The 22,166-nt window shown below is 41.0% G+C and overlaps 1 protein-coding gene across 1 annotated transcript in view; it reads left to right on the plus strand.

Moving 5' to 3' along the window:
* The window catches only part of TTC13 (tetratricopeptide repeat domain 13), a 259,316-nt gene that overhangs the window by 213,190 nt on the left and 23,960 nt on the right, over positions 1-22,166 (plus strand). The window contains 2 exon segments of the mRNA XM_053711897.1: positions 6,259-6,394; positions 20,290-20,369. Coding sequence (XP_053567872.1) covers positions 6,259-6,394; positions 20,290-20,369 — 216 coding nt within the window.

Genomic DNA, 22,166 nt, shown 5'->3' on the forward strand with positions numbered 1-22,166 from the left:
CATGGAATAGACATATCTACAAATCTTGACATACACAGATTCAGCTATACAAATCCAGTATAAAACCTTTTAAAAATATACTTAGAGGCTTCCAATTTATTATCGTTGATGGGGTTAGGCTGAGACACCCACTGAAATGGGCTGAGAAAGCTGGAAAAGCAGACACTACCTCCCTCCCCCCCCTTCCCTGCATATGAAAAAACCCATTATACAAACTGAAGCAAGCAGGAGTCTGTAGACATCAGTATAGATTTGAAAATCAGCACAATATTATTTAAATATAAGCAAAACTATACATTTTTACAAAACCACCCCCAGAAGGGCTATATAAATGGATCATCTACAAAAAATGTATGGGGGAAAAAAATCTAGTGTACAATGTCCCTTTAAACCTTCTTATGGACCCCATTTAAAACTGTTGGCTCCTCCTTTCTGGTGGAGCTTCCCATGGACGGCCCTTTTTTGATGTTGTTGATTTAATTGCATCAAATAAAAAGAGGTGTTATCACCATCAATTAAATGTAAACATAGAAAACATATCTGCAGAGAGAGTGGAGTCTGTCAGGAGAGGAGAGAATGCTTGACCAGCAGAATGAGAATGAGTGGCCTTGGTCAGTTGGTGAAAGTGGCTGGGAAGTCTGGAGAGCAGTTTTGTTTTTTCATGTATATGTATTTGGCTCTCAGTGATTGACAGCTATTATCAGTCTTTAGTGCCATTTTGATGAAATGGAAATTGAATACCACGTTATGAAGCCCTGCTGTGTGTGTCTTAGTAAGATTGTGACTGTTTTGATTAAAAAAAATATATATATATCAGACAAGACTTCCATAAAGATTAGCATCAAGACTATAGTTAAAGGCAAGCAGTGGTGCAATAATAAAATGCTGTAAGATATATAAGCATTTTCTGTTTACACTTTTTTTCCTTTAACTATTGATGCACAGCCTTGACCCTGCAGTATTCTAAACCGTGATTGGCTAGATCAAAGCTCAAACTTATTTACATCTGTCCCTAACTGGTCACAGGAAAGACCAGGGACATGAATGCCACAGGTTTTTTAACAAGTGGAAGCCTGAAGTGCTGTTGATTGGCAAAACCTTCTAAACTGTAATGAAAACATCAAGGGACATAAAATAAGTTGGGATAGAGGCATAATATAATAATATGTACTTTAATTACTTTACCTGCAAATTTATTGTGCAGTGCTCTCCATTAACTCTTTTATTTAAGTTTCTGAATTGCAAAGCTCTAAATCCTCCACGCATTTCCTTCTATGGCTGTTTCTATATATATTGTTGTTTTGGTAGAAGGCAAAAGTGAATAGGGATTATCTGCTGGAGAATGCCTAGAAGCTGTGAACTCGGCTGAAATATAATGCCTGTGTCTAAACACTGATAAGGGGGGTGGAGCACAGTGCTCCAGACAGCATGGCTAATTAAGTATTTTTTTCTTATTTTTGAAAATTATTTTAAAATACGTGCCAGCAATTTTGAAACAATTTTTTTTTATGCAAACTATTTTTAATCAATTAGCCATTTTAGGATATGCACAGATCTCACCTGTTTTATGGCACTTTAAGGGGACATGAAACCATGGTTCAGATAGAGCATATAATTTTAAACAACTTCCAAAGTACTTCTGATTATACAATTTGGATTCATTCTCTTGTTGAAGGAGAATTACTGCACTGCTGTGAGTTAGCTGGATATATCTGATGAGCCAACAACAAAAGGCATAGAGTTGCTGCCACCAATCAGCAGCTTACCTGCTTTCAAACAAATGACATCAAGAGAATGAAGAATATTAGATCATAGAAGAAAATTCAAAGTCTGTTTAAAATTGCATGCTCTGTCTGAATCATGAAAGTTTAATTTTGACTTTACCGTCCCTTTAAATGATTTTAAAACTTTTTGTCTACATATATTTTGGCATATGTTATGCATATATACAAAACTTATGAAGACATTTGATGCTTGGCTTTGGTCTGGCCCTCTTTTTTTTTTTTTTTTTCTCTCCCTGTCTACACATTCTCTTTTCTTTTCCATTGGATCAACGTTAAAACTGGAGGGATGGCTGTCACATGATACAATTTCACCCCCCCCCGTATTAACATTGAAATTTGCCAGAAAATATTCTACTGCTCACTTCAAATAAAAATATGTGCAATTACATTGTCTTTGTTAGTGTGTATTTGTCAATTATTCAATTCTACGATTTTTAGTGGTACTTTTAATGCCTTTCTCGAAATGACAGATTGCTATTTAACCCCTTAACGACCAACGACGTATGGGGTACGTCCTGCAAAAAAATGCAGTTAATGACCAAGGACGTACCCTGTACGTCGTCGGTCTTTGAAAGCTGTGGAAGCGATCCTGATTGCTTCCAGCCGCTTTCATGTTATTGCAGTGATTCCTCGATATTGAGGCATCCTGCAATAACTGTTTTTAGCCATCCGATGCAGAGAGAGCCACTCTGGTGGCATGACATATACCAAAATGGGCCTAGATCAATACTTTGGGTTGTCTACTACACTGCACTAAAGCTAAAATTAACCCTACATACTCCCTACAAGCTCCCTAATTAACCCCTTCACTGCTGGGCATAATACACATGTGGTGCGCAGCTGCATTTAGCGGCCTTCTAATTACCAAAAAGCAACGCCAAAGACATATATGTCTGCTATTTCTGAACAAAGGGGATACCAGAGAAGCATTTACAACCATTTGTGCAATAATTGTATAAGTTGTTTGTAAATAATTTCAGTGAGAAACCTAAAATTGAGAAAAATGTAAAAAAAAAATTAATTTGATCGCATTTGGCGGTGAAATGGTGGCATGAAATATACAAAAATGGGCCTAGATCAATACTTGGCGTTGTCTACTACACTACACTAAAGCTAAAATTAACCCTACAAGCTCCCTAATTAACCCCTTCACTGCTACGCATAATACACGTGTGGTGCGCAGTGGCATTTAGCGGCCTTCTAATTACCAAAAAGCAACGCCACAGCCAAATGTCTGCTATTTCTGAACAAAGGGGATCCCAGAGAAGCATTTACAACCATTTGTGCCATAATTGCACAAGCTGTTTGTAAATAATTTCAGTGAGAAACCTAAAATTGTGAAAAAATTTGTGAAAAAGTGTACAATTTTTTTATTTGATCGCATTTGGCGGTGAAATGGTTGCATGAAATATACCAAAATGGGCCTAAATCAATACTTTGGGATGTCTACTAAAAGAAAATATATACATGTCAAGGGATATTCAGGGATTCCTGAAAGATATCAGTGTCCCAATGTAACTAGAGCTAATTTTGAAAAAAGTGGTTTGGAAAGAGCAACGTGCTACTTGTATTTATGGCCCTATAACTTGCAAAGAACATGTAAACATTGGGTATTTCTAAACTCGGGACAAAATTTAGAAACTATTTAGCATGGGTGTTTTTTGGTGGTTGTTGATGTGTAACATATTTTGGGGGTCAAAGTTAGAAAAAATTTGATTTTTTCCATTTTTTCCTCATATTTTATACATTTTTTTATAGTAAACTATAAGATATGATGAAAATAATGGTATCTTTAGAAAGTCAATTTAATGGCGAGAAAAATGGTATATAATATGTGTGGGTACAGTAAATGAGTAAGAGGAAAATTACAGCTAAACAAAAACACCACAAATGTAAAAATAGCCTTGGTCCCAAACGGACAGAAAATGGAAACGTGCTCTGGTCACTAAGGGGTTAAAGGAAAGTAGTATTAAATATATGCATAGTTAATAATGGCAATTAAACTGGACTGCAAAAGATCTGTATATAAAATAAATGTTTTATGCATATTTAAACAGTGTCATGGCACAATGTGGGGGATTTGCAATTGAGAATATAAACTGCTTGAAAGTCCTGGTAAGTATTCTTATCTTATCTCCCTTGAAATCTGCCAATTTGAAATAGCACTTCCAGCCTATTTAGGGAGCCATGGGCAAGCACAGTTTTCCAAGGTATTTCACAGCAAAGCAGGCAAAATAAATAATGAAAGTACAATGTTAAATAACGTCCAATGGCAATGAATCATCATCTGCTTCATGAGCTGTCACTCAGAATATGAAGAAAATTATTTAATAGCAAATATTTTCATATACAGGTACAAAGCCCTTTATCCAAACTGCTTGGGACCAGAAAATGTTGAATTCCTGAATATTTGCATATTTGGTTCTGTAAAATGGGACAGTTTGGAGAGCTGATGGGACGAAGTGTAAACAACAATATCTTATGTCATTTAGGCAATATCTGCGTGTCATATTACAGCTCATACATGCAACCTAAACATAGTTTTTTTTTTTTTTTATATAAATAGTTTTTATTTGAGGTTTGGTTCAAGGCATACATATAGTATGAAACAGTAAAAGATAAGATAAGAATAATGCAATGCACATAAGACAAACTTTCAAGTATACGATTAGTTCTTCAAGGAATGGTTTCCAAGCAAAACCATATACAAGCAGTGTGCTAACAATCTATAAATCTACTAAATGACACATGAGACCACTTTTGGACCTTGAAAAGAAATAAATCGGAAAGATACAGAACAAAGGAGACCACTCTTGGGTCTTAAATAACATACCTTAGTTTTTGGGGGTTTTATTGTCTTCTATATTATAATATATAAACTCAGAAAAATCAAGATAAGGTTAGAGGGACACTAACAAACAGTATGTCTTATTGACTGATACCGTCCGTCTATACAAACTGAGCAGCTTATTCAAATCATATCGGTCTTATTAAGTCCCACTACCTGGAAAAATGAAATTTTTATAAACACTTTTAATTTAGTAGAGAAGAAGAAGGGGGAGCCTCATAGTGTATTCCGAAATACACCATGAGGCGCCCCTTTCTTTTCTAATTTTCACAGATTGCCCAGCACACCGGGGTTTCAAAGCGGAGCAGCCTTTGGACCAGAGTTTTGTTTTTTACCATTACCTTTCACATACTGTCCAACCATTTGCAAGATTGATATATTACTGACTTTGATACAAACGTATCACTTTTGATATACGTTTTTACACTTTTTCTCTTGTGTTTCAGCTCACATCATTAATCTTTTTTTTACTATTATTTTACATATTTCTCATTGAATAACTTTTATCACATTAGATTTAGTCCTGTTTTATAATCATTAATACTTGGCACTTAATTTGAGGTGCCGTATTCACATATTACTAATTGATTTTTTGCAAATATTTTTGGGAAATCTTCTGGTGCTCCTCCTATAGGATATCGATACAGATATCCATATGTTGTTCTTTCTCCACTTTTAATTTAGTAGCTTAGAGCAGCTGAACAAAGGCTACAATATTAATTTAGATTTAAATTAGGCAATGATGGACACACAGATCGCAACTTTATTATGGAAAATACCATTTAGACGATAGCCTGGGGGTACAATCCATTATATGCAAAATGTATGGGCTTCTGGCTAAAGCATACCCTGCATGAGATTCTCGTGTAAACTATAAAATTAACGTTAATGCTTTGTAGGTCTTCTTAATGGCAGATAGGTATGGATCACTTTCAATTCTTAGAGAATGTTTTAATAATTTTGGAATTCTGGATTTGGGGATTTGTACATGCTTTTGGTTTCTGATTATTATTATTTTTTTCTTTTTTTTTCAAAATATTTTGGAAAACCTTTTTCTTTTTATGACAGATGTGAGTAGTAGTAGTCATTTTTTCTATTTATAATTCCAAATGAGAACAGTGAAGATAGACTCATTAGTTGAAATATTTAATATCTGGATGTTCCTTATTTGGAATTGTATCATTGAATCAAGCTATAACACCTTTCATTTCTGTGTTGTGTTCACAAATATGAAATTGAATCATATTAACACTTAATTGTCACCAGATAAAAATTTTGCTTCTATAGTTCAGAAATATCTAACATAGTTAAAGCCTTTGATGCTATGTTGGATGTATGAAACATTAAGTTCCCCTTTTACTGTTGTCTTGGTTCTATCCACTTTCCTTATATAGCATATAATGCATTTGTCATAAGTCACATGCTGTTAATAATAAATAGACACCTAGTATTTGTAATACATTTTAGATCAACATCTTGAACAGATATCATCACAGTATACAACTTAGTCTACCAGGAAGCAGTATTTATGAATATAATATTTATTTCCTGTAATGCCTCTTCATAGCTTACTCTTTATAATTATTTCATCTGTTTGTGATATTCTTTATGTTCTGTATTTTTCAGAGTTGGCAATATACTGTTTTCAGTAGAGACACAAACAACAGAAGATAGAACACAAATGTACCATGCCGAGATAGAAGCACTCTACAAGGATCTAACAGCAAAAGGAAAAGTGTTAGCCCTCTCCACTGAGCTAGGAGTGAGTTTACGTGCTTGTTACTTGTGGGTGTAAATGACGTATAATAATAAATATGAAAAAGGCATAAAGTTTCAATGCAAACTTTGCTTTTACCCTATCAGATTATTGCAGTTATCTTTAGCTTTGTTCATGTCTAAAAAAAAAACAAATAAAAAACCTTTTTAAAATCTTCTATATAGACATGGGCAATGCGGAAGTAGGCAGCCCCATGTTGACTTTGGCTCTTTTTGGAGCCGTCTTTATGCTTGTGATCACCCCACTAAGATATGGATTTACACACGCATAAATCCAGCTCTGAAAAGAGCTGAAATTAACTAGTGGCTGCCTACCTCCGCATTCAGCTGCTTCCGAAGCTGCCAAATGCCCATGTCTACACACACACATATGTATGTGTGGGTTTAACTGCCTGAGTCACTGGAAGCTGTGCAGCTGTCTGTGAGTGCTGGGGAGCACCCAGGGATGTACGTTTTGCTGGGTCATGGAATGTGTACCCAACCTGGTTTGAAAGTGCAGTCCATTTCTGTGTTTAGTATGTGTGTGTGTGTGTATAAAATTAATGGGACATGGTAATGCAATAATAAAATGTTTTAGATCTGTTGGAGCATATTATTATTGCCCAAAGGCCCTTTGTAACTACCTAATTCCGCGTTTAAATGGTTTCCAATAATTTTGACTCAAAAAAATCATGCATCATTTACCATTTTACACCCAGTTTACATACTTTTGCATTACATTTTCTTCATGCACAGCTGTATTCATTACTTTTGGGAATTCAGAACCTGGCCACCAGGAGGAGGCAAAGACACCCCAGCCAAAGGCTTAAATACCCCTCCCACTTCCCCCATCCCCAGTTATTGCCTTTCGTCCCAGGAGGTTGGGAGAGAAGTGTCAGAAGTTTTGATAGTCTCTTATGGAGGGTAGTACTCTTTGGAATGGGAATGGAGTTTTAAGTAGTCATGTCAGCCTCTCAGTGAGAGCCTGGATGAAAGTTAGAGTCCAGAGATGCAGGGAGAGTCTTTCTGCGAAACCATCCTGACTCATGTTAACAGCTCCACCAGCAATCAGCGTTGACGTGTTTCGCTGCCTGCTTTCTTCTCTCAAGTCCATGTCAGAAGCGATGCTACTATCTGTCACACTTGAAGGGCCGTGTTCCTGTTCCACGGCGTAGATTCCGGTAAGATCGTTTCATTTTACTTTCATCATACTGTAATACAACTGTTTATCCGAGAGGGGCTACATCCTTTTGGGGATACATTTAATACAGGGTCTCAGTGAGGCGCCTTTGTATCTTGGAATCAAGGGTTAATATCTCCTGAGGGGGGTTATTAAACAGGGGGGTCTTATTAAACAGGGGGGTCTTTAATCATGTTTGTTATGTGATTCTGTCTGCTAATGTGTAGTGGCACTTGGGCTCAGGGCTTTTTCAGAACATAACAACCTATGGCAAGTGATGCGGCCTTTACGGTCTGGCACGCTTTTTCATGGACCGCACGGTACACCTTGTGACCGGGCGTGGTTACATTTTTGCTCTCCATTTCCACATTCCTGACTGTGTGGCGACAGAAAAATGTCTGGTTCACTGATGTCTGGGTCCTAGGAGGTGGTGAGTGCCCCAGCCATTGGGGGTGTAATGTGCCGTTGATATTTTTCTTATTGGTCCATTTTTTTTCAGTATCCCAGTTATGGAGGATTCTGATTTTTTTGGAGACTGATGTCTCTGATTCAGATTCTACTTCTTGCAAAGAATATGATGAATTGGCCCGGGTGATACATGCCCATAAGTTATGTTCCGAATGCCGTTTTAGAGGGCATTCTAGGGGGTCCACTGAGCCATCCGCCTCTGGGGATTCTGTTTCTCGAGAGGCGCGTTCCCTACAACCGTCCCTTACTACACATGCAGGTGACCCAAACGCTGCTTATCCTTCTCTGGAAGGTGGCTTGTTTCCTCTGGAGGTTACAGCACGGTTCCGTATGGCCATATCCTTGGGGCTGGCGGATTTACAGCTCCCAGGAGTGTGTTTACGATATTGTCCGTGTTAACCAGGGCTCGTCAGGCATTGGATTGCTTGGTCCAGTTCAGGCTTCTGGAGAAGCGACTGCCCCTAAAGATTCAGGCGGGCAACCTTCGGGGCCAGGGTCCTCATTTGCCCCGGCGGAGGTAAGTTTTGCCTTTCTTTATAGACTGGCGCGCCTTCGTGTTCAACTGAGGCATGTTTTTAGCGCTGCTGGAGGATCCCACTCTTAACGGGTTGGTGGATTCTCAGTCTTCCTCTTCGAATGGCATGTATGATTAGACATAAGGGGATGAATTAATCTTCTTATCGAATCCCTGTTGGGCTGGTCCTGCGGGGGTGTCCATTGGACCTGGACGATAACCTGCGAGTTGCCCTATCTTTTATGTTAATCCGGTTAGGATGGATTTTATATGATTTTAAAGCTCATGTTTGTTATTATATTTAATTTGGAAATTTCTTCTCTGGAATGGATACTCGCAATTCTTGGTCGCTCTGTTACCTCTATGGAGGTTTTTTTAAGAGTGAGGACATGTTTTCGTCCTAGGTTTGTCTGTTTGTTTATCTCTCCCTTCTAGGGGGTGACTTGTGTGGCCTTTGACAGTCCTGGGTGCCCTTTGCTTCAGGCTGGTCCTGACTGGGTACAGAGCCTTCTGTCTTGAGGTCTATATCAGACACGTGGCACCCGTTGTGCCTGGCTGGTCTGGCTGGGGCACCGAGTGGTTCTCACCACTAATGAGTTGTTTTCCTTGTTCTCCGTTTTAAGTTACAGCTAGCATCTAAGATGACACTATGGTCCTTGGTTTGCTTAGGGGCATGGGGGATTGTATTCAGTCCTCATTGGCCTTTTTAATTTTAGTCACCCGGGGCTCCGTTGAGATACGCTGTGACATTCCAGTTGGTTTCCTTCATTCCGCCAGCTCTTGGTGGACTTGCCTTCCAAGGCTTCCTTGGGTTTGTCCTTTTAGGATTTGTTCCCTGTTTATATTTCTCTTCCTTTGGGTCAAAGCTGTCTGAACTGTGTCCTGCTTTTCTTGACGAATTTTGGCCGTTTAAGTTAGGAAGTTGAGGGCCTTGCAGCTCTTGCCACTTTCGGGAGTTAGTCGTTTACACATTGGGGACGATAGACTGTGTTGTCTCCTTCTTTCCACTGCTAGCTTTGCTTCTGTTCTTTCGCCAGGACTTGGGATGCTTTGCATTCTTCTCTCTTGGGTGTGGCCTACGGAAAGATAATCTGAGAGGATTATTGAGACTAGTCTGTTTCTGAACTCTTTTTTTTTTTATTGGCTTTGTTCTCGTAAATATTCCTTTAGTGGACTTCGGGAGTGTTGTCCATTTTGCCTGTGGCTCTAGAGTGGCTGCGTGACTTTGTCATTGCCTTTCTCCCTTTTGGTAGGGAGTTTGTCTCCTACTAGGGGTGTCCTGTACCCGGTTTTCGGGTTAGCCCGGATCACATTCCCTGTGATGTCTGCTCTGCTTCAGACGGGGTGTCTTGTGCTCCGCTGAGGGTATAGTTTATTTTAGAACGGCTTTGGGTCCCGGATCCAGGTTCTTGTCCTGATCCTTTTTTGGATGTCGTGAAACTTACGTTCCAGTGGACTAATCAGAACAGGGTTCTTGTCTCGGATAATGTCGTCGAGTCCTAAAAGACACAAAAAGAGGCGCCCTTGGTGCAGCAACTTCTAGGTATGCAAAGCAATATCATATAATAATGATCAGGTACTCACAAGTGTGCATGCACATCTAGTGCAATAATAGACAAGCCGAAACTTCAGAGCCGTTCGGCTGACTCCCCAGCGGCAAATGAGCTGTGAGAGGGGCTCGTCTCCTGGTGGAATCACGGCTTCCGGTGTCAAAGTGTGCTACAGCCGGTAGGAGGGTTAGGTGGAGAGACGCTAACCGATATCCCCACAATACGAACTCCAAAGGAGTGTGATGCGAATAATCCAAGAGCAAGGTATAGCTATATTAAAAGTTTTATTAAAACAGATTTAAAAAATGTTGCTTAACAACGCATTTCTCGGCTCAATACGCCGTTTCATCAGGCTACATATTGTCTACTAATACCTTGTTCTATTTAAAAGCCTCAGCTAGCCAATCAGAGGCTCTGAATATCACACACCCACAAGTGTTACGTGAGCTCATATCCTATTTGACCAACAGCGGGTCATATTTATCTATTGAGGGTGTGAGTAATACACAGAAACCATTATCATAAAAATATTGGTAATAAAATTATTTGTGACATATAACCAAACATGAAATATAACAATTTTTTGTGTCAACAACATTATCTCTTTTTACCTGTATAGAGAGCTGCCCATCTGCTATACCTTTGGTCTGCTGCTGAAAGACTCTATCCGGGACTGTATTGCACTCATACATTATATGTTTATAGTGCTTATACAATAATAACCAATATTTGCTATTGTTATAGCAAGCTCATATTATTGTTCTAATTAACATTGCTCTTCTATTAATCTGAACTACTGCCCTATTCCTTTTTTATAAGGAAGGGCGGGTAGTTTTAGGCGCACCTCGTTTTTAAACAACATATCTAGTGTTGTTTTTTTGTTTTATTCTTGTCTCGGATCCTTCTTGGATGGTCTGGAGATTTTATGATCCTGTTGGAATAGAATTTGTGGATGACCCAGTGTTTTCAGTGGGGGACTTACGGGCAGAATGTGCTTCCCTTTTTGGTGAGGGAGTTTTTCTCTGTTGCACTCAACAGTTGTGTCTGGATGATTCGTCATTCGGTCCTGGACTTTTATTCAGGCTACGGCTTTCTCTTGTCATTGTGGGCATGGGCGCTGTTTTTGTCCGTTCCCTCCCCTTTGGGGGAGATGATTGGACTACCTCAGTACTGGCTGGTCCTCGGAGGTGGGGCGTTTTTCCTCTCTCTGGAGGGTTGTTTTTCTGCCCTGCGTGGCAGGAGGTCGGAACTTTCTGTGGCTTGTTCTCTTCCGACTGTTGGAGATTTAAGTCTCCCTGTTGTCAATGACAGAGGTATTTTGCCAGGACTTCCTAAGGGGGTCTATTTGCGCTTTTTCTATAACAAGTCCTAGGGGGTTCTCCGTGGGAGTGCCCTTAATTTTGGAGGAGCGGATTGGGTTGGCACCCGAGCTCTGTTGGAGGGGGTGAGCTCCTCTCCATTTTCCATTTCCCAGGGGGCTTGGGGTTTGGGATCTCCTTGTTCCCCTTGTCTATCAAACATGCCTAAAGCTGGGTTGGTCTGGTGCTTGGAGCAGGATCTGAGATCTGTTTGCTCTGCTAATTTAGTACTCGGGTTATGCAAGTTTTTGCTGAGCCCTTCTTAGGGGGCTCTGTTTATCTTCCACGTTCATATCTTGTGGGAAGGTTGGGCTACATCTTGGGAGTCGTCTTTGGATGACGGTAGAGTGCAGTGTTTGTGTTGTGTTGACATCAGATGTTCGCCTATATGAGCTTGGAGCGCGAGGCTTAGGGTTTCGGAATATTTAGATATTCTGAGCTGCTTTTCAGCTTTTGTCTTTAGGGTGTGGATACACTCTACTTAAGTAAGATTATCTTCTCTGTTCAGACTCCAGGATTCTTGATCCCTTGGGTGCTGTGCAGACTGGGGTTTGGGTCTGCCTCCCTTTGTTTCTGCTGGATGGTTGGGTTCTTGTTAGCTTGACCCTGGTTTTCAGGGTTTTAATTTTGTGTCCTTGGGGCTCGTTTGTGCCCCACTTTGCGATTCTCTGGAGTCCCTTATGGATGTCTTATTGTGTCCTTTTTGGCAGAATCGGTGTTGTGGCCCTTTCTCTAGTAAGGGGTGTGTTGTTGTGGGACCGACTGTTGGAGGACGGTGTCTCTTTTCCGAGGCTTGTTTGGCTCAGTCGAGTCTAGGTCCTGCGGTCTCTAGCAAGGTTATGGACTTCTGCGGGTCAGTGTCCTTGGGCCTTTTCCTTTTTTTTATTTTTTTCTTGGCTTCAGACGAAGCTGGTTTTTGTTTGGGTAGGAGTTTTCAGGCCTGGTGCCCTCAGAATGGGCCGCCTCTTTCTACCCTCCCGTTTTTGCATTCAGTGTCCTCTATAGCTTGGGTATTGTTTTCCAAAAAGTCATGAATGCAGCTGTGGACAACATATGCAACTGCACAAATATACAAATAGACTGGTGGGTCCACCTAGCTAACAGTAAATTACAACTATAGGTTAGGTCTAGACCACACGTGTTACTGTGTGACAAAGTGATAAATGTGTCTAAAAAATAAATAAAAATAAAAATAAATTGAAGAATGTGTCAAAAATTGTTAAAAAATCACAGTGGTATCAAACCAAAAATAGTCAAATATCACAGTGGTATTAAACCAAAAAAATAGTGACATAAATAGTGTCAAAAATTGTCAAAAAATAGTCTCAAAAAATTATCCAAAGATAAGTGTCACAATCCTGCTAAAAGTTATAATCCAAGTGTATAAACACAAAAAGAACACAAACTTGTTTCCTAGTGGTGAGAAGTGTCGTGGTGTAGTATATTTATTTCCTGGTGGCGAGAAGTGTCGTAGTGATCCTGATGGTGAAAATCCTAAGATGGTTGTCCTCTTGGTCTTAGTCCTCCATCATAAATAATAACCTGTAAAAATAAAATTAAAATGTACAAGATTGTCCAAACTTCTGTTAGAAGATTGGAAAAGAGCTTACCAGCTGCTTGTAAACGCGTTTCAGCCCAGCTATGTGGGCCTTTATCAAGGCTTGGGCCGAAATGCGTTTTATTTTTTAGACACATTTATCACTTTGTCACACAGTAACACGTGTGGTCTAGACCTAACCTATATGTGTAATTTACTGTTAGCTAGGTGGATCCACCGGTCTATTTGTATATTTGTGCAGTTGCATATGTTGTTTCTAGTTTATATTCATTGTACACTAGATAATTTTAATCTATAATTTTAATCTATTTTTATTCCTTGTTTTTAATAATTAACCCTCATTAAAGCATAATATAGATAGCAATCAGTTTCATTGCACCTGCCTTTGGCGCTTCCGACATCTTACTATCCATAATTTATGTTTTCACCAGATGGTAAAAAATTTGGTAGGTGTTAAAGGGACAGTCTAGGCCAAAATAAACTTTCATGATTCAGATAGAGCATGTAATTTTAAACAATTTTCCAATTTACTTTTAGCACCATTTTTGCTTTGTTCTCTTGGTATTCTTAGTTGAAAGCTTAACCTAGGAGGTTCATATGCTAATTTCTTAGACCTCGAAGCCCACCTCTTTCCGATTGCATTTTAACAGTTTTTCACCACTAGAGGGTGTTAGTTCACATATTTCATATAGATAACACTGTGCTCGTGCACGTGAAGTAATCTGGGAGCAGGCACTGATTGGCTAGACTGCAAGTCTGTCAAAAGAACTGAAAAAAGGGGCAGTTTGCAGAGAAGATAAATCCTAATACAAAAATTACATGGGCTGGTTTGTTAGAGCATGTATTTCTTTAAGACACAATGATTCCACGGATCATCTTAATTACTAATGGAATATTCACCTCCTGGTCAGCAGGAGGAGGCAAAGAGCACCACAGCAGAGCAGTTTAAATAGCTCCTCCCTTCCCTCCCACTCCAGTCATTGTCTTTGCCTACGTTAGTGATAGGAAGAGGTAAAGTGAGGTGTTGGTATAGATTCTTCAATAAAGAGTTTATTATTTTTTAAAGTAGAGCCAGAGTGTGCTGCTTTGCTCTAGGGTGTAGCCGTAGTCCATATCAGTCTCTTCAGTAGAGCCTTGGTGGCTTTAGAGCAATGGGAACTTGTGGGACATAATTCTCACTGCGCCTCCCATATATTGTTGCTGCCCTGCCTCTGGAAAACCTGAGAGATTCTAACTCAGGACTTTCTCTTCATTCTCAGGTCCATGGGAGGGATAGGACCTCTTAAACCTGGAGTCTGCCTTTCTGCCAGGCAGAAGATGAGGTAAGTGCTGACTTTATTTCTGGGGGTACAAGGAAATCTCAGAAAGAGTTTGGGCCCTTTTTTTTTTTTTTTTTTTTTTATTACACAGACCTCATCAAATTGGGGCTCCTTTTCAAGGGGTTAACATAGATGCATTCTCCTAGTTGTTTTAGGGGACACTTGACAGCTTGGACGTAGGCACTAGGACTGTATGGGACATGTGACCCTCATCTCCCGGCGGTTTTATAAAATTCATAGCCGACCGGGAGAGTTCATACTGACTGATTTTTGTATTGTGCAGAGAGAGAGCTCAGTTTGAGGGTGTTTACTATTAGAGAGGTCATACAGGCTAAGCAGCTTCCTAAGGCATAGGAAAGGGAGCTAAGCAGTCTGTTTTGCTCCCGGTCGTTTAGCTTAATAATAATGGCGACCGGGAGAGGGCTATTGAAATGCCCACAAGGGGCGGAGCTTGCGTGGCGCCAATTTGGTGGCGCACCGTTTATTTAGTTCTTTCGGTTATCGGAACGAAGGACTAGTAGATCCTAGTGTTTGCGTTTAGGTTCCTCTTCCCTTACACTTCCGGTTAGCGGAGGAGGCTGGAAATACAGAGTGTTGTGCTTAGAGACAGCGCTACAGCTGTCAGGTTTTTAACAGAAGGTTTAGCAGGCACTTCAGCGGGATTATGCTGAAGTGTAAAGGGGTTAACAAGATACTTCGGTAGTATGCCCTAATAAATAAAAAGAGTTTTCAAATTTAAATTTTAAAGAAACAGTCTTTATATGTTTTTTTGGATAAAATCAGTTAAGACCTTTATGGGATTAATCATCCATACGTCAGTCTGATGGTTCAAGAAGACCCTACAGTGCAGGGTTATCAGCTTTAAAGTATCCATTTATGTTATTAAACGAAATGCTGCAGGGAGAATGTGGCTTTACAATACATTTCCCTGTTCTTTTTTGTAAGAACATTTCTATAGAAAAGAAAAGGGGATTCTCTTTAAGTGTCCATAAAATATTACAGTCCACCCGTGCAGTGCCCTGCGCTTTCTTCACCAACTCCATCTTGAGTTACTTAGCAAGACATCGCTTCTCTAAGGTATTTAGCGATATCGGTTGCTTTGTCTGTTTGTTTTTCCCATGCTGCAAGGCAATGAGATAGCTCAGCATGCTAAGGCACTGTGGCTGAGCTCTGTAGTAACCCACGGGTTGCAGGTTCGATCCCCGGCGAGGTCAACTCAGCCTTTTATCCTTCCGAGGTCGAGAACCCGCCAGGGAATTAGCTCAAATGGTAGAGCACTCGCTTAGCATGCGAGAGGGAGCAGGATCGATGCCCACATTCTAAAGAGAATCTAACATAATAAAATGAGCAGCGCCTTGAGACCCTTACACATCATTTTAAGGAGAGCGCTTGATGAAATGTATTTATTCGCATATAGAGTATCTATTCCGAATGTTATTCCCTAAAGTTGAAATTGGGAGATACTTCGGTAGTATTTAAGGAAAACATCTCAGACTCCCTCTGGGTAATTCCTTTGTCTGATACTGAAGTGGTTTTCTGGATCGCCTCCGTTTGCTACCAAAGGAGGTTCTAGTTACCCTGAAGGGCTCCAGTATGCCTGGCCATTTTTCCCCATAGCCAACGCGGTGAAGGAGGCTTGGCAAACAGTCCATCAGGGGGAAGGAGCGGTTTCCACCCTAGCTAAGAGATCTACTATTCCCATAGAGGATAGTTGTACTTGCAAATAAATTAGAGGGGTTACTCAAAAGTATATATACCAGGGCTTACAATGGCAGCCAGTTGGGTGCATTGCTGCCGTCACCGGTACGGCGACATATTGGTTTGATGCATTGTCTGGTATTATTAGGAAAGAAACTCCTCTGCATGACTAATTCCTTTATTTCGGATGCTTCCCTTCAAGTTTTCAAACCAGGAGCAAGGATTCAGACTTCTCTGTTCTAGCTCACAGAGCCTTATGGTTAATATCTTGGTCTGCGGATATGTCCTCTAAGTCTATGCGGATATGTCCTCTAAGTCTAAGCGGTTAGAGATTCCTTACAAGGGGAAGACCTTGTTTGGGACTGGCTTGTCAGAAATAATTTCTGACATTACAGGAGGTAAGGGTCCCCTTCTCCCTCAGGACAAGAGAATCTAACATACCCAATCAGACCCAATCAGTCTTGGAATAAGGGAGACAATTCAAGAAGCCTGCTATTGCATCGGAGTCTGCATGAAGGGTCTGCACCTGATCCGAGACTGGATCTTGTAAAGGGCAGACTTCCTTCCTTTGCTCAGGCTTGGGTCCGAGATGTTCAGGATCCGGGGCAATAGAAATAGAGTCCCAGGGATACAGACTAGAGTTCAAAAGTTTTCCTAACAGAGGCAGGTTTCTGCTTTCAAGATTCTTTGTAGACCAGACAAAATCTGTATCAAAGACCTCTCCGACCTGGGAGTGAGAGTTCCTGTTCCGAATCAGGAACAGGGTCTGGGATTTTATTCCTATCTGTTCGTGGTTCCCAAAGATGGGAACTTTCAGGCCTAATTTAGATCTCAAGAGTCTAAACAAATCTTTCAGAATACCGTCCTTCAAGAGGGAAGCTATTCGTTCCATTCTTCCTTCGATCCAAGTGGGTCAATTTATGACAACAGTGGATTTAAAGGATGCGTACCTGCATGTTCCCATTCACAGGGATCATTTCAAGTTCCTAAGGGCTGCCTTTCTGGACAAACACTTCCAGTTCTTGGCTCTTCCCCTTAGTCTTACCACAGCTCCCAGAATTTTCACAAGGGTTCTGGGTTCGCTGGGGGTGGTGCTTCGGTTCGGGGCATTGCAGTGGCATCCTATATGGACGACATTTTATTCCAGGCGCCATCCTTACAACAAGCCAGATCCCACAAGGACTTGGTGTTAGCCTTCCTGCGATCTCATGGGTGGAAGGTAAAATTGGGAAAAGAGTTCCTTAGTCCCAAATACAAGGGTAACCTTCTTGGGAACTATAATAGATTCCCTATCAATGAAGATTTTTCTGACAGAAGTCAGGAAATCAATGATTATCAATACTTGTCTAGTTTTTCAGTCCACTCCTCGGCCATCAATGGCTCAGTGCATGGAGGTAATCGGGCTGATGGTGGCGGTAATGGACATCATCCCTTTTGCTCAGTTCCATCTAAGACCTTTGCAGTTAAGCATGCTCAGGCAATGGAGCAGAGATTATACCAATTTGTCTCCTCGAATACTACTGGAGTAGGAGACGAGGGATTTTCTTCAGTGGTGGTTGTCTCTGGATCATCTGTCCCAGGGAACCTGCTTCCGCAGGCCATCTGGGGTGATCGTGAAAACAGACGCCAGCTTTCTGGGATGGGGAACAGTCTGGGGCTCTCTGAAGGCTCAGGGAGTCTGGACTCAGTCAGGGTCTGTTCTTCCTATAAACATCCTGGACTTCAATGCTCTTCTGGCCTGGTCTCAACTAGCCTCGGTCCAGTTTATCTGGTTCCAGTCGGTCACCATAACTTTAGTGACTTACATCAATCATCAGGGAGGAACGAGGAGTTCCTTAGTGATGACAGAGGTAACCAAGATAATGCAGTGGGTGGAGGCCCATTCCTGTTGCCCGTCGGCGAGGCACAGGAGTGGACATCTGGGAGGCGGAATTCCTGAGCAGGCAGACCTTTCATCCGGGGGAGTGGGAACTCCATCCGGAAGTGCTCTCCAGATTGATTCTCAAGTGGAGTCAACCGGAATTAGATCTCATGGCATCTCAACAGCATGACAAGCTCCCGAGATACGGGTCGGGGTCCAGGGACCCCCAGGTGGAACTGATGGATGCTCTGGCAGTTCCTTGGACCTTCAGTCTAGCATACCTGTTTCCTCCATTTGCTCTTCTTCCTCGGGTCATTGCTCGAATCAAGCAGGAGAGGGCACCGGTGATCCTCGTTACTCCTGTTTGGCCTTGCAGGATTTGGTATGCGGATCTGGTGGACATGTCATCTCTGCCACCTTGGAGACTTCCGTTGAGGTAGGACCTTCTTATCAAGGACCATTCCTTCACCGAAATCTAGTTTCTCTGAAGCTGACTGCTTGGACATTGAACGATTAATTTTATCCAAGCGGGGTTTTTCTGACTCTGTCATAGAGACCATGATTCAGGCTTGTAAGCCTGTAACTATAAAGATTTACCATAAGATTTGGCGTAAATATCTCTCTTGGTGTGAATCCTAGGGCTACTCATAGAGTAGAGTCAGGATTCCTAGAATTTTTGTCTGCTTTCCAAGAAGGTTTGTAGAAGGGTTTATCGTCTTCTTCCTTAAGGGGTCAAATCTCGGCTTTATCTAGTTTGTTGCACAAACGTCTGGCAGATGTCCCAGATGTACAATCATTTTGTCAGGCCTTGGTTAGGATCAGGCCTGGGTTCAAAACAGTTAGTCCTCCATGGAGTCTTATTTTAGTTTTCAAAGTTCTTTAAGGGGCTCCGTTCTTCTGCTCGTAGAGTGTCAGAGCTCTCAACATTGCAGTATGAGTCTTCTTACCTTATTTTCTATTCAGATAAGGTATTTTTACATTCTAAAGTAGGATTTCTTCCTAAGGTTGTTTCTGATCGGAAAATTAATCAGGAGATTGTGGTTCCTTCTTTGTGTCCTAGTCCTTCTTCTCAGAAGGAACGACTTCTACACAATTTGGACGTGGTCCGTGCTTTAAAGTTTTTTACCTGCAAGCGACTAAGGACTTGTGTCAGTCTTCTTTTTTGTTGTGGTTTTCTCAGTAAAACGTAAGGGATAGAAAGCTTTGGCTACTTCTCTTTCTTTTTGGCTGAAGAGTATCATACGTTTTGCATATGCGACTGCTGGACAGCAGCCTCTAGAGAGAGTTACAGCTCATTCCACGAGGGCTGTTGCTCTCGTGGGCATCAAAAATGATGCTTCTGTGGATCAGATTTGCAAGGCTGCAACTTGGTCCTCTCTTCACACTTTTTCAAAGTTCTAAAAATTTTACACTTTTGCCTCAGCTGAGGCAGCTTTTGGGAGAAAGGTTCTTCAAGCAGTGGTGCCTTCCATTTGGATTCCCTGTCTTGTCCGTCCCATATCATCTGTGTACTCTATCTTGGGTATTGAATCCCATTAGTAATTAAGATGATCCGTGGACTCATCGTGTCTTAAAAAAAGAAAAGAAAATGTATGCTTACCTGATAAATGTATTTCTTTTTTGACACGATGAGTCCATGGCCCGCCCTGTTCTTTTTAGACAGGTTGTGGGTTATTGTAAACTTCAGACACCTCTGCACCTTGGCTTTTCCTTTCTCTTCCTAACTTCGGTCGAATGACTGGAGTGGGAGGGAAGGGAGGAGCTATTCAAACAGCTCTGCTGTGGTGCTCTTTGCCTCCTCCTGCTGACCAAGAGGTGAATATCCCATTAGTAATTAAGATGATCCGTGGACTCATCGTCTCAAAAAAGAAATAAATTTATCAGGTAAGCATACATTTTCTTTTTGTTTTATTACTAGTCAAAGCTCAGTATGTCTTACCACTGCAAAGTAGATAAAAAATACATAGGTACAGTCATCCTTTGGTACTTCAAACATTATAGGCCTGAAGCAGAACAAGGCTAGTGAGCCAATTAGGATCTACCAATCACTTGCTATATCCTTTTCAGAATCTGTTTGCAACTCTCAAGCACAACTTTACTTGTGTTTAATCCATTTGCGGGGGGGGGGGGGGGAGTGCATAGTAAGCTAGGGTCTAATGCATAAATGACTTGCTCTAACAAATTTGTTTTTAATGTTATTCACTATGTAACTGGACAAAAGTTTTAGTTTTTAATGGATATTTATAAATATTTAACCAGCAAACAATCTTCAACCATTTTGTATAAACATTTTATTATAAAAGTGTTTGTGATAAATCATACAGTAATGGCTGCTTCACCTTAATTCATTCATGGCGTTACTGATGTTTTAAATATTTTCCTTTCTTTTTTTTCAGGAGGCAGATGTTGTGTGTGAGCTGATTCTATCATTGGTTTATTATTTTTACAATTTAATGCCTCTCTCCCGAGGCTCCAGGTCAGTATCATATTCAGTATTGAATTAATTATTCACATTTATTTATAAAGCAGAGAGATTCTGTAGCTCTTACTACATGACAAGGGAAACACACTGATTTATAGGAAAATAGAAATACTAAAATATATAACAAACAAAACACATTAATGCAGGAGGAGAAGGGTCTGGCTTTTAATAACTTATAGTCTACAGGATTCATTGAAAAAAATATAGCTAAAATGTGGGTTTATTGTATTTTTTTTCCTTCCATAAGGAAGGGAGAGTCCACGACTTAATTCCTTACTGTTGGGAAATATTACACCTGGCCACCAGGAAGAGGCAAAGACACCCCAGCCAAAGGCTTAAAAATCCCTCCCACTTCCCCATCCCCCAGTCATTCTTTGCCTTTAGTAACTATAGGAGGTGGCAGAGAAGTGTCAGAAGATTTGGATAGTCCTGTAATGGGTATGTTCCCTTCAAGAAAGGACCGGAGTTTTAAGTAATCATGTCAACCTATCAGTGAAAGTATTGATGAAAGATAGTCTGGAGATGCAGGGAAAGTTTTTCTGCGAACCCATCCAGACTGTTGCTAACCGCTTCTGAGCAATCATTGTTGACGAGTTTCACTGCTTGCTGTTACATGCCATGCCTGAAGCGCTGCTGCAAGACTGTCACACTTGAGAGGCTGTGTCTGTTCCACAGCATGGATCCTGGAGGGTTAAGACCGTTTTTTATATATACACTTTAAAACGCTATACAGGTTACAGTGTGGCTCATTTATACCTCAATAGGATCAAGGGTTAATATCTCCTTCAGGGAGATTATTTAAACAGCTTGGGGATTTATCTGCTTAATGTGAGAGTTTTTTTGGGCTCATAGACTGTGTGTTTTTTGGCTTGAAACAAACCGGTTTTACTTTCGTTATTGAAGTGTTGCACAGCTCATAATAGCTTAGCGCACTTTTTCATAGCATGGGAAGTCACTGTCTTACTCACCACGTGACCTGGTGCGGTCTCTTTCATTTCCAAAGATCCTGCTGCAAACATCATTCCTGAGGAGAGCATTTTCACTGTTAGCTGTCTGGATCTAGGAGGTGGTGAGTGCCCCTGCCATTGGAAGTATTAAGATGATACTACATTAGAAGGTTCTGCTTCCGCTGGGGTCTCTGGTTGAAGTCTTGGTCTGTGGATATGACTTCTAAATCCAGAATCCTTTATCTTCCCTTCAATGGGAATATTTTATTCGGTCAAGGGCTGGACTCTATTATCTCTATGGTTACCGGAGGGAGAGGTGCCTTCCTACTGCAGGATAAGAAGAGTAGGCCTAAGGGACGGCAACTGTGTAATTTTCGTTCCTTTTGTGCTGACAAGTCACAACGACTGCAGTCCTCTTCCAAGTCCGAGCAGCCCAAGAGTACTTAGAAGCCAGCTCACTCCTGCAATAAGTCCAAACAGACTAAGAAGCCCCCCAAGAACAAATCGGCATGAAGGGGCGGCCCCCGATCCGGGTTCGGATCGAGTAGCTGGCAGACTGTCTCTTTTTTCAGATGCTTGGTTCCAGGATGTACAGATCCCTTGCGTCCTGGAGTTTGTATCTCAAGGATACAGGATAGTATTCAAGTCTCATCCGCTCAAGGGCAGATTCCTGATCTCCAGTCTGTCTACAAGACCAGAGAAGAGGGCTGCCTTCTTAGGTTGCGTACTGAATCTCTCCTCTCTAGGAGTAATTGTCCCGGTACCTACAGCAGAAAGAGGTTTGGGGTTTTATTCAAACCTTTTTGTGGTTCCAAAGAAGTAGGGAACTTTTCATCCAATTCTG

The sequence above is a fragment of the Bombina bombina genome, chromosome 4, assembly GCF_027579735.1.
Source record: "Bombina bombina isolate aBomBom1 chromosome 4, aBomBom1.pri, whole genome shotgun sequence".
NCBI classification, from domain to species: domain Eukaryota; kingdom Metazoa; phylum Chordata; class Amphibia; order Anura; family Bombinatoridae; genus Bombina; species Bombina bombina.